The 17,225-nt window shown below is 36.2% G+C and overlaps 1 protein-coding gene and 1 long non-coding RNA gene across 2 annotated transcripts; both read left to right on the forward strand.

The window, feature by feature from the left end:
- Window positions 1-959: 959 nt before the first annotated feature.
- On the forward strand, window positions 960-8,420 carry LOC148877721 (Putative N-acetyl-gamma-glutamyl-phosphate reductase). The gene is made up of 14 exons (XM_088942843.1): window positions 960-1,482; window positions 1,638-1,808; window positions 2,146-2,253; window positions 3,257-3,343; window positions 3,508-3,558; window positions 3,689-3,760; window positions 4,477-4,596; window positions 5,512-5,572; window positions 5,695-5,775; window positions 6,769-6,848; window positions 6,956-7,045; window positions 7,346-7,474; window positions 7,586-7,713; window positions 8,151-8,420. The coding sequence occupies exons 1-13, from the start codon at window positions 1,429-1,431 to the stop codon at window positions 7,691-7,693; spliced, it is 1,212 nt and encodes a 403-aa protein (XP_088798969.1). The 5' UTR covers window positions 960-1,428; the 3' UTR covers window positions 7,694-7,713; window positions 8,151-8,420.
- A 556-nt stretch (window positions 8,421-8,976) lies between these two features.
- LOC148877722 (uncharacterized) lies at window positions 8,977-10,316 on the forward strand. Its single transcript, XR_016098750.1, has 3 exons — window positions 8,977-9,109; window positions 9,176-9,271; window positions 10,177-10,316. It is a non-coding gene; the product is annotated as an uncharacterized LOC148877722 (long non-coding RNA).
- The last annotated feature ends 6,909 nt before the right edge of the window (window positions 10,317-17,225 follow it).

The raw sequence follows: 17,225 nt of genomic DNA on the forward strand, positions 1-17,225 counted from the left end.
TTTTTTATAATTTTAATCAACTAATTGGAATTTGTGTTGTTTAATTATGTTATTTTACTTATTTATTGCTTTTATATAACAAAAAATAATAAAAATTTAGATGTGGATTTTAAACCCAACCCACCCCTACTTTGAATATGAGGTCGGTTTTGCATTTTTATGTATAGGAAAGGTTTGGATTCTCAAAATCCAACCCGCTACGCAAATAGAGTATAAAAACTATAAGGGAAATTGTCTAAAACTCACAATGAGTTTTCAACATTTCTCTTAAACTCATCACAACTTTTCAAAATGTCTAAAACTCACTATGTTAGTAAGTTTTTATTTTCTAAAACTTACTTCCCATTTGTGCAATGTTAATGCTTAACAGAGGTGCCCATGTCAGCATAAATAACAACTTTCATGACCAAATTACCCTTGAATGGTGAGTTAGAGGAAAATGGTCTTTTTAGTTTTTAATTTTCTTGTTTTTTTTTTGCATTTTAGTGTTTTATTATAATTTCCAATGTTATTATAATTTCCATTTTTTTACATTTTTCTATTTTCTACAATCTATAAACTTTCCTGTATTTTTGTTATTTATTTACAACTTCTGTGTTTTTCTATAATTTTTGGTGTTTTTCTACAATTTTTATATTTTCCAATTTGTATAGTTTATATAATTTGAAAATAATTTTTTATTTTGTTTGCAATTTCTATAAATTTTTATATTTTTTGTAATTTTTATGTTTTTATTTATTTTATATTTGAAAATATTTTTTGAAAATTTTCATTTTTTTGATGTCTAAATATTAAAATGGTAATATATTAATACCCATTAATTTATTTTGTATAAATTTTATATTTTTTATAAAGGTTAAAATAATAATATATTAAGACCGGTTAATCTGTTTAACGTAGTTAATGATTCGGTAAATTAAGACATTTTAAAAAGTTACGATGAATTTAAGAAAAATACTGAAAACTCATATGGAGTTTTAAAACAATTTCCCAATTTATAAACACCTCGCCGAATCCACTTTGTTGCCATAAAATATCCGTGCATTGCACATTCGTACGGGTCCCTGCTGTTCATCTAAGGCAAATGAGCATTGCACATTCGTGTGGGTGATGCTGATACTTTTTTTTTTTCACTCCTAAAAAACCTTCGATTCTCCTCACAGGAAACCCTAATCCGACAGAAGCTTATCTGATACAACGGTTGCGGCATTGCAGCTCTGGAGAAGTCATTTCACTTGTACCAGAAGCTCAACATATCTCTAATAAAGTATTCCCGAGCATCTGATTATTTGAAACTTTCTCCGATTTTACTCGAATCACATTCTGCGATCCCCAGAAACATCCTTATTTAAGCAGCAAGCATTTCGCAGTTCTCTGTGCTTATTCGACGCTTTCCCGTGTGGAAACTGTCACTTTACTTCCTCCGAAATGAGTTCGGCGGCGTTCAGTTCGATTTCTTTAGACAGAGGATGCTTTTGGAAGGTTCGTAATCTTTATGCATTGTTAAGTTCATAAAGAGAAAGTTGGCTTTTTGGATTTAGGTTTTATTTATTTTCTTTATTTTCCCCATGAGTGCTATTTTTTTAATATAAATGTTTGAGAACGTACCGACACTGAAAGTTCATTTCTACCGATAGGACGAAGTGAAGATTTCGACAGTTAGAAAGTTAGATGGACGGAGGTTTTGCATTAAAGGTTCTGTGGCGTCATCTCCACGGAGCCTGCAGTTTGCAAAGAAAAAGGCACAGAAATCTGAAGATATTGTTCGCGTTGGCGTTCTTGGAGCAAGTGGATATACTGGTTCAGAGGTAAATTTTTCGAAATTCTTTCCTTATCAAAATCTTCAACAATGAATTGACGAAGATACTTAATGCTTCACTTACAAGATAAAAGAGTTCCCCATATGCAAGATATCCAGATTTGGGTTGTTATATCTATTCTGAGAATAATTTGCAACAATATGTGGTTAGACCTATCAAAAGTTTCCTTTTTTCTTGCTACAACTTTCACTAACTTACTTCTACATGATAAATTTGCTTTTGCCTATGATTTCTTTGTGAATGTAAATTTTTTAATGATATTTTCTATTTTTTTCTAAATTATTTTCAACTTTCAAGTTTTAATGAGCTTATCTCCTATTTGCAGATTGTTCGACTCATTGCCAATCATCCAAACTTTGATATTACACTGATGACTGCCGATAGAAAAGCAGGGCAATCAATAGGATCAGTATTTCCTCATTTGGTTACACAGGTATGGTTAATCAGACTTTAAGTACTCTCCTTTCTTTGTGGTTACGAAAATGGATGTTCTGGGAGCTTATTTATTAAAAGATAAATTGCTCCCATGCGCAGGGTTGGGGTAGGTTTAGGTCCAACCTAAGCCCAATACCAGATGTAGAAGGGTTAACCCATGCATAACCCAACCCAAGCTCCAAACTAAGCTGGTTGTAGATCCCTGCCAAAGCCCATCTCAGGGTCAGGATATGTTGGGTTGCTCTTGGGATTAAAATATAGAAGCACATTCCAAGGCCATTGCACATATTGGTCCCAGGCACCCAGCTATCTGGGGTCTTGGGAGGTCTGGACTGGACCTATCCCTCCAGCTTTTGTTGGCATGAAGTGATCACTCTAAAGCCTAAATCCACATTCTCATGATTGTCAGCCCAAGATTTTACCATTGAAGCAAGCAATGGCCACTGGCTCTCTAGTTCTTCTGAAAATAGAAATCTTCAAGTCAATTACAAATTAATATCTTTTTGTATTTGTGATCCCACTATCCTTTGTTGATTATGCTGAAAATGCTAAATAAATAATAAGCACATTAATAAGCAATCTGAGCAAATGGTTTACTCATTCTATGTAGAAGATTAGCAAACACACATTGCATTATAATATTAATCCTGCAAACAACCAATAAGTAATCAAACTACACCAAGTAGACATACATCTTTTGGAAGCTCTTTGTTTTTTGCTTGGGCTGCACAGCTTCCTTCACCCTTGTGTTGCTTTTTATTAATTAGGTCTTTCTTTAACTATAAAAAGGTTATAGCAATTAGATGCCCCTTTTAGCCAAGCTTTGGCAAGTTGCAGCTTTTTGGTATCACTGTTATTTATTTTTGGTCTGCAAATCTTTTTAATTGTTGCCTGAAATAAGCCACTTTTTGTTTCTTATCCTGCAAGGTAATTGTTACCGTTGGCATATTGTCAAATTTTCCTAATACAGATATGTTGCTTGAATTCTTATTGGATTTCAGAACCTGCCAGATATGGTTGCAATCAAAGATGCAGATTTTTCTAATGTAGATGCTGTATTTTGCTGTCTGCCACATGGAACAACCCAGGTTCTCTGTCTCTATCATATCCTTTTTGCTCAATCAGAGAGAGGGTTTTTGTGGTCTGATGAAGCCTACCTTTCCGGAGCACATATGACATATAGTAACTTTATTTTCATGACGAGACCACCTAACTTTAACATACTAAGCCTGCTGTTTCCTTATTGTGACAGGAAATCATCAAGGGCCTTCCCAAGGAGCTGAAGATTGTTGATCTTTCTGCTGTATGCTTTGGTTGCACTTCGTAGTACAATTAGTTTGTCTAATTTCATGATCTTGTTAAATGCATTTCAAAGAAGTCCTCTTTAGTTTCAGTGTACTTAGTATAGAAAATAAAATGAGATGATTTTGCAGGATTTCCGGCTAAGAAATATTGATGAGTATGAGGAATGGTATGGTCAGCCTCATAGGGCTCCAGAGTTGCAGGTGCTCATTGTTTTCTAAAAATTCTCTCCTATTCTTTATCACAACTACAAGCAGTAATCAAATCTGCTTAAGTTTTTCAATATTTCTGTTAGAAAATGATAATTGGTTCATTTCTTTGAAAGTTTCAATACATATTTTTTCAAAAAAAAATTGCATATTTTCATTGTTCAGGAATTATTGTCTTAATTTAATTAAATGCTATTGAACTACTTTTACACTATAGTGATCCAAAATAGTTCAATGTAGCTGGAAAAGTTGTTCATAGAAGGAATTCTGAGAATGTGATCAACTAGATTTTTTTTTTTGGGTTTTCACTATGATTATTTTTTCCTAGTTTTGGTTACTAACTCTTCATTTTCCCTATAGGTATTTGCATCTTCTAGGCAACCTTTTTTTTGGATAAATTTGCAATCATTTATTAATGTAGATAGGTTAAAAGTGATTTAATTGATAATAAAAGATTACATGGGCTTTGCAGAAAAAAAATGAATTTCCTCAGGCTATGTATGTAATTCATATTTCTTAATTCTCTCATGATTTGCACATCAGATATGTACCTTGGGCAGAGTTGATTGATATGTATATTTGATCTCTTCATGCTTGACATGTATTAATTTAGGATATGCTTAACTACTTTCTTGTTTTCTTTTTTCTATGCCTTTTTTTTTGTGAAGAGGTATGAATTTAACTAGTCTATTTTGCTTATCTGGATGCAGAAAGAAGCAATTTATGGTTTGACAGAAGTTTTAAGAGAAGAAATTCAGAATGCACGGCTAGTTGCCAATCCTGGTTGCTATCCTACATCCATTCAACTTCCTCTTGTTCCTTTGATCAAGGTTTTGTATCTACTATGTTATACTTGAAATTCATTATTTCTATGTACTTCTAGTTGGTTATACGGGTCTATTGTTGAGCCTTTGTTTTCCATAACATATTTTCCAATATTTGATAAGAGTGTCTAAGCAGGAGGGAATATCATTATATTATACTTATAGTAGGATACAAGAAGCTCTAGGTGTTGAATCCAACTGAAAATACAAGAAGCTCTAGGTGCTGAATCGAACTGAAAATACAAGAAACTCTAGGTTCTGAATCCAACTGAAAATAGATGGGAAAAGGACCTTTGCTACTATGAATCAACTAAAAAATCAGAGGCTAGATGAGAAATGTTTGGTGATACTTCACAATTTGTGCAGTAAGTTGGTTACTATTTTGAAAAGATGCCAAAACTCAATGTCGGTCCACTTTCCAGGATCTTGGGAGGGCTGGACTGGATATGGGCCTAATCTTGGCATTTTTTGCACAAAGTAGCTTCTCTCAGAATTGAATCTGCATTCTTGCCAGCCTGAAATTTCACCATTGCATCAAGCAATGACCTCTTTCAAAATGTATAATGCCAAAATGAAAAAGAAAAGAATACCAAACTGTATAGGCAATTGAAATCTTCAATGCAGTCTCTTATACTAAGGTTCTCTCTCTCTCTCTCTCTCTCTCTCTCTCTTTTAATTTTTGGATTCTGAAGAATTTGAGAACCGTTTATTTTTTCCTCTGGAACCTTTTTGATGGTTGTGTAGCATTTCCTTTCTTTAAATGTAAAATGCCTGTTGATAATATAAGGTTGCCAGTTTGTATTGCCAACTTGAAAGTGAAAAAAAGTTGGCAGTTTAGTGCATAAATCCACAATTAAGGTCTAGAAACATGGTTTTTAGTGTTTTTATGCCTTACAGTCTGTAATTTGCCTTTGGATGCAGGCTAATCTTGTGAAACTGACAAATATTATTATTGACTCAAAATCTGGTGTGAGTGGAGCAGGTCAATATTATATTTCATCTTTCACTTTCTCCCTTGTATCTATGCTACAATTTCTTGAAGTAAATGTGAGAAGCTACTTGTGACATTTCTGAGCAGCTTCTGATATTAGGTACATATTTCAGGGCGTGGAGCTAAGGAGTCAAATTTATACACTGAAATAGCTGAAGGCATTAATTCTTATGGCATCACAAAGCACCGTCATGGTATTTTCAGAGACTGGATTCTCCCACAGTACATTAAAAAGCTATCCTCACTTGTAAGCATTTAAGTTTAACATCTGTCTTAGTATGCAAAGGGTCCATTGCATGGTGCAATGCTAAAATATTGGGCTCACAGCCTGGGTTCAAATCTAGGGAGGCCACCTTGTGCAAAAAATGCCAAAGGTTGGGTCCATATCAAGTCTTCCCATCCCAGGACCCCAGATAGTTGGGACCAACATGGGTAAATGTCTCTTTTTATCTGTTTTAGTATACAAGCTCTTAGCTATTATTAAAACTAATGTCCATTCTGTTGACATAATCCAGTGTTGTTATATTCTTCAAGCATAAGATTGAAAACATGGGTGTTTGGCTTGGGTATTAGGCATTGCTTAAGCTAATCAATTGTCTACCATGTTAGACCTAGTAGCGGCATGACAATTTTTAAGAGGTTTTCTAAAGTTGGGCTGTACATATGCCACACATCCAAAAATAAATATTTTTGGACTTCAGATGATCACAAATGCATGTTAACTGTGTTATTTACATGCTAAGAACACTTTAAAAGAGCAGATAGAACAATTTGATCATGTCAATATTTGGTGAGGACAATCTCTCAGCTGGGATGGATGATGAATGAAACCAAACTTAAAGGAGCATCATCATTTCACCCTTACCTATCAATATAGCCCTCTTCATTACTCAATTCTATTTTTTTTTGTTTTTTTTTCTTCTTGAAAAAAAAGAGAGAATTTGGTGCGCCCAATATGACAATACCTGAATTTGGTGGTTGCCCCATAACATTTAAAATTGTTTAAACATCCATATATTAGATACTCTGCATGGATGGTAGATTATTGTGGATTTGTGCCAACTGCCAGTTATTTTAATTTTAGTATTATATATTAATTAAGGAAAATTCTGAAGATAAAGAGAAGTATGAAGTGCTAGATGACAATAGATGTTAATCTGCAATCATTTTTTTTTTATTTTTTTCAGTTCCGGAAATTGAGCAGGGACTTTCTGATGCTTCAAATTCAAAAGTAACAGTCAGCTTCACTCCTCATCTAATGCCTATGGTAAAAGTTCTGCCTGAATTAACATCTTACACATTAACTCTTCTCTGATTATTTATGATATTTTTAGAGAAATAATTAACTTGTTAATAACTTTTGATGCTTATTAGAGTCGTGGAATGCAATCAACAATATATGTTGAAATGGCTCCAGGAGTTACATATGAGGATCTGTACCACCAACTTAGGATCTTCTATGAGGTATATATACCAAATATGATAAAGCATTTTATGGGTTTCTGTGAGAATGCTTTTTCTGGAGTAAAAGTTTCAATATTGACAACCAAAAATATGGATAAAGGAACATTTTTGGGTAGGCAGGAAGAATCTACATTCTACCTGCTCCTACATGTGACATCCATTAAATGGACTGCGGTTGTGGCTTCCACACTTCCATATACTTGTTGAAAAGCGTGCAGGATAACAGGATATCTTACTGGGTCCTCCAAAACTGTGGTTTTAAGTTGTATTTACTAATTCTTTGTTAAATGTCTGTTTCAGGATGAGGAGTTTGTTGTCTTGTTGGAGAAAGGAACAGTTCCTCACACTCGAAATGTTCGAGGATCTAACTATTGCTTCATGAATGTTTTTCCGGATCGAATTCCTGGAAGAGCAATAATCATATCTGTTGTATGTTGAACTCCCTCACATGTTCTGTTGAAAATTCTCTCTAGTTGTAGCAATGAGGGCAACCCATGCTCTCATTCTGGGTTGAACTTGACTCTGGAAATTTTGATGCAGATTGATAATTTAGTGAAGGGAGCTTCTGGTCAGGCCTTGCAGAATCTTAATCTGATGATGGGATTTCCAGAGAACACCGGGCTTCTCTACCAGGCTCTGTTTCCTTAGCTAATTCTCTTCTTGAAACAGTAAGTGGCAGAAACTACTATACATTTTGTTTGAGAGTGAACATTATAATCTGAAGTCTGCACATCAGGTCTAAGGACATAAAGAGACCCATATTGTGTAAACTGCTGTATGTGTGTGTGTGTGTGTGTATAACACAAGCAGCATATATGTAGGTAGTAGAATCACCCTTGCATGTGGTTCCATTAAGGAGATTTCATGCAACAAAACCAATCCATTCAGATTCATATGGTTGTACCTATTAAATTATCTGTAGTAGTCATTTGGAATACTCAGATAAATGATAATGTTCCAAAACGTTATCCGTCTGATTGCTATGATCAAGTGTTAAAGCATTGATCACAAGTTTCATATCTCATTACATGGTGATCTATTAGCACATTTTCATTTAAAGATGTTATGTGTGAATTTGACTGATTTTTCGAACTTTATATTGCAGGAATTAGACTGTACATCACAATTCTGAAAACTTCCTAAAGAGGTTTCTGCTGTGAAGAAATTCGGCATTTCCCCTTAAAATTATTTTGTAGAACTGGTCCATGTACTCATGCAACTGATCAAGGATATTTTAGTCATACCCAAATAAGACGGAGGACAACTATACATGCCAATAAGCTTTTCAACAGTCGCCTTCATTGGTTGTATTTTAAGATAATTTTCTTGTTTATTCAACCATCTGGACTTAATGATATAAAAATTTGATCCGTCAGTCCTAGGCCACTTGTTCTGACTACTATAATATAGTCTTTAGCATCCAAATGGTTGCTTTTCTTTTGTGGTAGTGGTGGTAAGTGTTTTGGGGAACCGTAGAGATGTGATACATGTAATGGTCATATTGATGACACAATACACTTGTGTCTGGTGGAAATATCCATTTCTGACCACATTAAATCTGATTCATCTCTTGTACTTGTACAAAGCAGATTATCCCATTCATTAGCTCTCAAGGGGCCATTGCCTGGTGCAATGGTGAAATCTCGGGCCGACAGGCGTGAGAACAGAGACTTGAGTCCGATAGTGGTCAACTTGACAAAAATTCTGGACCCTCTAAAGTGAGGACTTGTATTGGGTAATGGCCTCCCTCTTAACCTCTTAGAGAGTCCGGATCTCCTGCATTCTCTATCCTGCACCGTTTCTGCAGGTCGTCTGTCTGTCTTAACTGATGGAGGACTGTCTTGGTTTCGTCGGAAAATTGATGTATCAAGAGAAAAATGGGATGTTTCTTCTTCAACTCCATTTACATCGATGAACCAAGTGAAATAATGGTGGACAATTCTTTGTTCTGGCAGGATCATCGGCAAGGGCTTGGGCCTGATCGTGGACTTATGTCACCTCCAAAGCTGAATCCCTCGTTTCAAACCCTGCATATACGGTTTTCCCTTGATGCCAGTGCTTGTGGTAAATTTTGATGGTTTGACAGCCTGATCTCCAACCTTGAGCTTGATCTCTATCTTGGATTTTTAGGCGAGCTTTACAGCACCAGAAGTGGATTTCTCCACCTATCCGCCTATGATGATGCAAAGGAGACTGAAACAGGACGTTTCGTCATCGGAAATCAATGTATGACATGTTGACAGAAAAGCAAGATATTTCATCTTCATTGAGATTGATGAACCAAGTGAGACAGTGAGTAAAAGAAAAAAAAAAAAAGAGGCTTTTTATCCATTGGTGAGAGGTGACTGGTGAGAGATCAAAAGCCAAAATAATTTCGCTGGGGTATGAGGTTGATCTCCATTAATAAATCAAAAAGGAATTTCATTGATAAGATTTTAAAACCCAAAATAATTCTACCGATGATGTTGATTTTTCAGCCCACCTAGCAAAAAGGTTTATTTAGAGTTTTTTTACTTTTTTTATTCTTTTTCACCCTTGTTTGAAGAAAGTACTTTCACAAAGTGTAATCAAGGTGGACTCCGGTCTTATGTGAAAACAGATTGTTTCTAAAAACAAATATATAAAAAACATGTCTCGGTTGTGTGTGTTTTCAAAATTGAAACCAAAAACATAAAAACATGTTCTTGAATCTAGTTTCAAAAGTATGCTTTCAGCTTATTATTCAACATCATGTTCTATAAATCATAAAATTTCTATATTAACAATTTTGTTTTCGTTTTAAAAACCAATATTTTGTCGGTTCTAAAAATTTGTACTGTTTTTTAAAACAATACCAACTTGTTTTTTCCTTTGAAAACAAAAACGAACTTGAAAAAACATGTTTTATTTTTTGGTGATGTAAGATTCAAAAAAACAAATGAAAACAAAAAACATTCATGTGATAGAAACGCCCCCTAAATAGCCAATGCAGAAAAACAAGCCTGTATTGTTCACTTGTGACTCTCACCAGAACTCAGAGGGAAAGAAATTAAGCTAAGAAATTTGAATTTCATGGGACTTGTACTGGGTTTATACTGGAGCGTGATTTGAAGTTATGCTTACGCCAGAATTTCATTGTTTATGCTTTACAGAATGACTCTGGATAATTCGAATAGATGGTGGAATCTTACTGCTTAGTGCTTACAGGAAGGTGGTGAGCGTGATTAAACAACAGACCCTGTAATTTCTACCACTCAGGCCTCAGCCAGAAGTTCCTGAGAATAATTCCAAATTACCAAAAGCACAAGACTACGAAAATGGAAGGAATCTTTTTCCACTGAGGAAGCAGCTACCCGTAAGGTAAGAGAATCATCTAAAAAAACAAGGTGGCATATATGCATGAGAGAACTGAGAAAAGCTTATTCACCATGACCATGGCCTCTACTTTCAAGGACTACTAATTTCTGGGCCCTGAGCTGATGGCTGCTACTCTGCTACCTTACCAACCATGGCCCAAGTCCATCTCATCTTCTATCCTGAAACACTGACTTCTGTACCCTTAACAACTAAACTAGGCCTTTGTCATCCACTTGTGAATTCAGTTTTACTCAGCAGAATCAAACAGTGTTTTTTGAGATTTGAGAGCCTACATTGGCCCAACAGCAGCTGTGTACACATCAAAATGTTATTGGTTTGCTTATCACTGTATACATGCTCTTTTGCTTTATTACTTTTTAGTAAACGGAGAGATGAGAGGTAAATCTAAGTAAGAAGCAGTGTTCAGATTAGGCATTAGAAGTTTAGTGGCAACTCCTGATCGATTAAACCATTTCCTGGGTCATACAACAATCTGGTCAAATCTGCTGGGAATTGATTGCTACAACTAAAAGGAAGCAGTGTACTAGTATTTAGCTTCACTTGTAAGACGTTTGACTCTAAGCTTAACATGGTTCATTTCCTACAGAAGAACTCAAGTGGTTGATTTGTTGAACCTGTAATTCTTAGTTGAGAAAACTAAATTTGAACGCAACTATATAAAACCTTGGGCTTTTACCTCTTTCAAGATTATCCTAGGAATAATAATAATAATAACAATAATAACAATAATAATAATAATAATAAGGTTAAATTAATTGCAGTTTAGTACTCTGTACTTTCGGGCTAATCTCACTTTGGCACAAAAAACTTCAAAACATGCCACGTAGTACCTGAACTTTTGAAATATGACAGTTTAGTCCAAAATTGTTAACTGATATAAGATGGCATGTGAAAGGACACAAATACCCTTTCAAATGACCAAATAGCCGTGTTTAAATCCCTTTCAGCTGATATTGGGCCACCACTGTTCAATTTATGCCCTATCCTTTCTACCGAAGAAGAGAGATTTAAACCGCCATGATTGCCGAAGAAGATGTGTAATTCTTCTCGTCCTCACAAGGAAGACAATCAAATAAAAATGGTCTCAAAAATATTAAAAAGGATAACCTTTGGTATTTATAAAAAATTAAGCCACACATGTCACATGATATAAATAACTAATGGACTACTAATGACAGGAAATAAATTTGTAGTTTTCAGGAGTTCAGGTAGTTTAGTGGCACGTTTTGAAGTTCAGGTACTAACTCCAAAATACAAACCAGGTATTAAAATACAATTTTGCCCATAAAAAAAGTTTAATTATCAACGTGCCTTCTGAGGTGGATCATTTGAAACTTAGACCCAGATTCCTGAAAAATGTTTTTATGAGATTGAGGTTTCAAACGTTCAATGGGTTTCCCAAAGAAGAATGAGTTCAACAACTTGGCCTCTTTCCAAGAACTAGTTTGTTGGTTATTGAGTTCAGTAACCAAGTATATGCACTTCTATTATTGTTTTTGGAGAATCTGCTGCATGTTGAAGAGGACGTGAGAAGCATATTTGAAAGCCCATCCGTAGTTTCTTCTCAATATTCATGAGGTAGGCGTAGTGCCAGAAAGCTTTGCCACCCAGTTTCAAGTACCAAGTCTGTACCTCGTATTGTTCTCACACATGTGAACTGTGGCTCTACTTTTCACTGTTTAGCTGCTGTTTGATCCATTTATTTTCTTGTCTTTTGAAAAGAAGATTAATTAATTTTCCAGGTTCCAAATATTTGGTTGTCTCCGACTTGGAAAAAGATGCAGTCATCCATTCATTCACATGGCCGACTAGCTACAAACAGATCGAATGCCAGAACCTTTCCTTTTGGTTGAGCATCAAGTTGGTTTCTTCAATCAAGAAAACAAATTTGAAAGAATATATTCCTTGAATAATAAGTATAAGAGCAATACTAAAAATAATGAGAATGGAATGACTGAGTCAATGATGACTGGTCTCTTGAATCATTTAAATAGAGAAGTTACAAGAGGATAACTATGTACGGAAGATAACAATTAGAGTTAGAGTTTATCTAGGAAATTACACAATAATGAAATAAGGTGATCAGTTATCTAGGATAACTGTCCTAGATAACCATGATCAGTTATCTTGGATAGCTATCAAAGATATACATCCCAGTTACAAGTCTATCATAACTATTGAGATACTCTAACATCCCCCCGCATACTTAGCGGTCTCTTGGAGACGGTAAGCTTGGTTGTAAGGTCATGAAACCGTGTTGGCGGCAGCGATTTAGTAAGAATGTCTGCAATCTGATCATGGCTGAGAATGTGATTGATCAGCAGAAGGTCGTCTGCAACTTTTTCCCATATAAAGTGAACATTCAATTCTATGTACTTGATGCGAGAATGGTGGATAGGACTGGAGGAGAGAAACTTGGCACTCAAATTGTTGCACCAAATGACAGGTGGGCAAGGGAGCTTCAACCCAAGCTCCGTGAGTAACATCTGGAGCCAAAGAATTTCAGTGGCAGTAAAGGCAAGACTACGGTATTCTAATTTTGTGCTGGAGCGAGAAACCATGGACTGTTTATGAGAGCTCCATGAAATCAGATTACAACCCAAATAAACACAGAAACCACCTTGAGAGCGACGATCAACAGGGCAACTAGCCCAGTCAGCATCAGAAAAGGCTTTGAGAGCCAATTCTGGAGAAGCACAAAAAGTAATGACATGATCAATTGTGGACTTGAGATAACGAAGGATCTGCTTGACTGCACTCCAATGAACATCAGTGGGTTCTTTCATAAACTTAAAAACTTTGTTAACTAAGAAGTTGATGTCTGGCCGAGTAAGGGTAACATAATGCAGTGCCCCCACCATACTATGATATTCGATGGCATCTGGAAGAGGAGAACCATTGCTCACATCAAGTCTGGTAGATGCTGCTATCGGTGTATGAACGGGTTTAGCCTCATGCATCTTGGTCTTGATGAGAAGATCATGAATATATTTACGTTGGAATAAGTGCACCCCATCTGAACTGCAATGCAGTTCCAAACCCCAAAAGTAATGAGCTTCCCCAAGATCTTGAAGAGCAAAGGTGGTAGAGAGCTGAGAGATGAGCTGAGTAAGTGAAGAAGTAGAAGAGCTAGTGATAAATAAGTTATCCACATATATAAGAAGAAAAATGACATAAGTGTCAGTCTACCACCTGAATAAAGAACTATCTGCTCGGGATTCCAGAAAACCAAGGTGAACCAAATGATCCCTTAATCGAGTAAACCAGGCCCGCGGGGCTTGTTTCAAACCATAAAGGGAACGTTTAAGACGACATACAAAATGAGGTTGTGCTGGATCAACGAAACCATAGGTTGTTTCATAAATACTTCTTCACTGAGATAGCCATGAAGGAAGGCATTGCTCACATCAAGTTGTCTAAGATTCCAGCCATAGTGAACTACGAGATATATTATTAACCAAATAGTGGTTGGTTTAACCACCGGACTAAAAGTCTCAGCAAAGTCAATACCGACTTGTTGAGTAAACCCTTGTGCCACCAATCACACCTTGTATCTTTCAATGGACCTATTTGGACGTCTCTTAATCTTATAAACCCATCTATTTCCCACAATGTTCTTATGAGGAGGTGAAGGTACAAGATCCCAGGTATCATTACCCAACAGGGATCTTTCTTGGCAATAGTGTAGCAAGAGGGTTCAACATCGGGGTCAACAGAGGCTTCCAAAGCATAACGAGGGTTTGGCTTGCGAATGCCACTCTTGCTTCGTGTTATCATGGGGTGAGCATTAAGTGGGGTCGCAGTGGAGCAAGAGGGCGTATCTGACGGGGTTGATGATGATGGTAGCAATTCGGCAGAACTAACACCAGTAGATATAATAGGTGGGCTAGGGGAGGTGGAGTCGATGGGTACGGGAATGGTCTGAGGAGAGGTGCACGGGTATGTAACGATAGGAGGGTCAACCATAGTGTTGATAGCCGATTTGGGAGGTGGAGTTGGGCTGCCAAAAGTGCATGGAAGGTATGTTCATCAAAAACCACATTACGGGAAATATATAGACGTTCAGATGTTAAGTCCAAGCATTTGTACCCTTTGTGATGTAAACTGTAACCTAGAAATAAACAATGCTTGAATCGATAGTCCAGCTTAGAACGGTTATAGGGTCTGAGATGCAGATAGCAAGCACATCCGAAAGTGCGCAACATAGTGTAATCAGGTTTAGTGCCAAAGAGACACTCTAAGGGAGAATTCATGTCTAGTATTGGAGAAGAGAGCCAATTAATTAAAAAAATTGTAGTCTCAAAGGCATCATACAAGTAATGTTTGGGGATTAAAGTCATAGCCAGGAGGGTGAGACCCATTTCAACAATATGACGATGGCGTCATTCTACAGCCCTATTTTGTTCATAAATATGAGGACATGAGAGACGATGAGTGATGCCTGAATCAGAGAGAATAGGGAGAAGTGGTTTGTATTCTGTAACTCCATCTGTTTGTAGGGTTTTGATAGAGGTGTTCAATAAATTCTCCACATTCTTCTTAAAAATAATAAAAATAGAGACAACCTAAGTTTTAGAGGTCATACGAAAAATCCATATATACTTGTTGTAAGCATCAACAAAAATCAAATAATAGCAAAAACCATGTCTTATAGAGACAAGGGCTGGTTCCCAAACATTAGAAAATAAAAGTTCTAATGGATACTTTGCAACAAAAGTACCACTAGAAAACGTCAAGGTATGACTCTTGCCTAGTGGATAGGATGGACAAAAAGATATGTCCTTATTTGAAACTGGAAGCTGAAATGAAGATAAGATGTGGGTAGCTACTCGCTTGCTGGGATGTCCTAGCCGCTAATGCTATACTGAAAACGATGTTTTCTCACCAATGAATGTTGACGGAGCTGTAGATGTGCAATTTATCTTTAGTTGATAGAGCCTTCCCTTAATCGGTCATTGGAGGAGAGTTTTCCCGATGGCTTTGTCCTTAACAGAGAAGCCAGTAGAATCAAAAATAAAAGTTGCATTATTATCCTTACAAAACTGGCTAATAGAGAGCAAGCTCTTAGTTATATTAGGAACTCTGAGAATATTTTTCAAGACAATTGACCCAAAATCAGTATTCAAAATAAAAGAGCCAATATGAGAAATGTCTAGACCCGTACCATTTCCGACCAGGATATGATCTATTCCATGATACCCATTGTGAAGAGAGAGATTCCCAAGATCTGAAGTCATATGATTGGTTGCTCTAGAATCAGGATACCAATTTTCATCACGAGCAGATCATGAAGATGAGGCTGTATGAGCTTGCTTGGTAGGCTTATTGGCAATGAGTTCTAGATAATGGTGGCAAGTAGCTGTTGTATGGCCAGGATATCCATAGAGTTGACAAACCACAGTGGCGTTCTTGGAATTAGATCTATTGTGATTATTGTTGTTATAGAAAGTTTTCTTGGAGTTGTCAGAACCACCATCATTATTAAATTGTTGAAGCTTATGAGAAGATGGGTGATTGCGATTGAAGGTTTTCTTTTTATTGGCCAAATTAGCAAAAGGAGAATCCAATACAGATTGTGAAGGGTGATTCTCTAAGCGCTTTTCAAAGGTAAGTAACAAACTTTGAATTTCAGCAAAAGAAATATAATCTAGTCTAGTAGTCACAGAGAGCACAAAGGTATCATATTCAGTAGGTAAACCACCAAGAAGATAATGAATTTGATCAACATCAATGAGAAAGTGTCCAAAAGAAGCTAAAGCATCAAATAAACTTTTAATTTTCTAAACATAATCAGTGACAATGAGAGTACCCTTCTTCAAGTAAGCTAATTCTAATTTCAAATCATGGATTTGAGTTTTACTGATAGATGAAAAGAGAACATGAAGTCAATCCCATACCTCTCTAGATGTCTTACAACCAACTATTTGAGCCAGAACTGGCTCTGTTAATGAAGATAATAATTAGTTTATGATCAATTGGTCTTGTTCAATCCATGTTGCATGATCTGGGTTGTTGCGGCTGGATCCTTGTCTACTACCATCTTCCAAGAAGAGTGGAGGACAAGGAAAAGATCCGTCCACATAGTCGTATAAATGGTACCCTCTAAGAGCTGGTGTAGTTTGAGAGCTCCAAAGCAGGAAGTTAGTACGATTCAGTTTTACTAAGACTACATTCATAAAACTAGAAAGAGAGACCACCGTAATGGTTCGACCATCTACCGATCCAGGCTGCATTTGTCTCTGGATGGCATGAGCAGTGGTGTTTGTTTTTGAAGCCATGACATTTGTCAAAGTGGCTCCGATACTATATAAGAGCAATACTAAAAACAATGAGAATTGAATGACTATTGACTGGTCTCTTGAATCATTTAAATAGAGAAGTTACAAGAGGATAACTATGTACAGAAGATAACAATTATAGAGTTAGAGTTTATCTAGGAAATTACATGATAATGAGATAAGGTGATCAATTATCTAGGATAGCTATCCTAAATAACCATGATCAGTTATCTAGGATAGCTATCAGAGATACCCATCCCAGTTACAAGTCTATCATAACTATTGAGATACTCTAACAATAAGACATCTTCAAAAGCGAAGTGGACAATAGACGTCAATCCATGCATCAATCTTCTAGATCATAATTTCCACTTTGAAGTTTAAGAGCTATCTTTTGCCTCTTGATAAGATTCCAACAACCAATAGTGTACTGAAGAAAATCCGGTCTTGTTTCATTAAGAAGAAGATCCATATCTTGGGAACCTTATTCTCCTCAGGCATTAGCACCAACAAAGAATATATTTTTAGGTAGGATCAAAGGGATA

Source organism: Nelumbo lutea, chromosome 1 (assembly GCF_056320005.1).
Source record: "Nelumbo lutea isolate HS-2025 chromosome 1, American lotus-T2T, whole genome shotgun sequence".
Lineage (NCBI taxonomy): Eukaryota > Viridiplantae > Streptophyta > Magnoliopsida > Proteales > Nelumbonaceae > Nelumbo > Nelumbo lutea.

Excerpts from the sequence above, each read along its gene's own strand:
- LOC148877721 (XM_088942843.1), top strand. The coding sequence starts at position 1,429 with ATGAGTTCGGCGGCGTTCAGTTCGATTTCTTTAGACAGAGGATGCTTT. Across the intron at positions 3,559-3,688 it reads AGATTGTTGATCTTTCTGCT|GATTTCCGGCTAAGAAATAT; the intron begins GTATGCTTTGGT and ends ATGATTTTGCAG. Across the intron at positions 6,849-6,955 it reads CTCCTCATCTAATGCCTATG|AGTCGTGGAATGCAATCAAC; the intron begins GTAAAAGTTCTG and ends GATGCTTATTAG.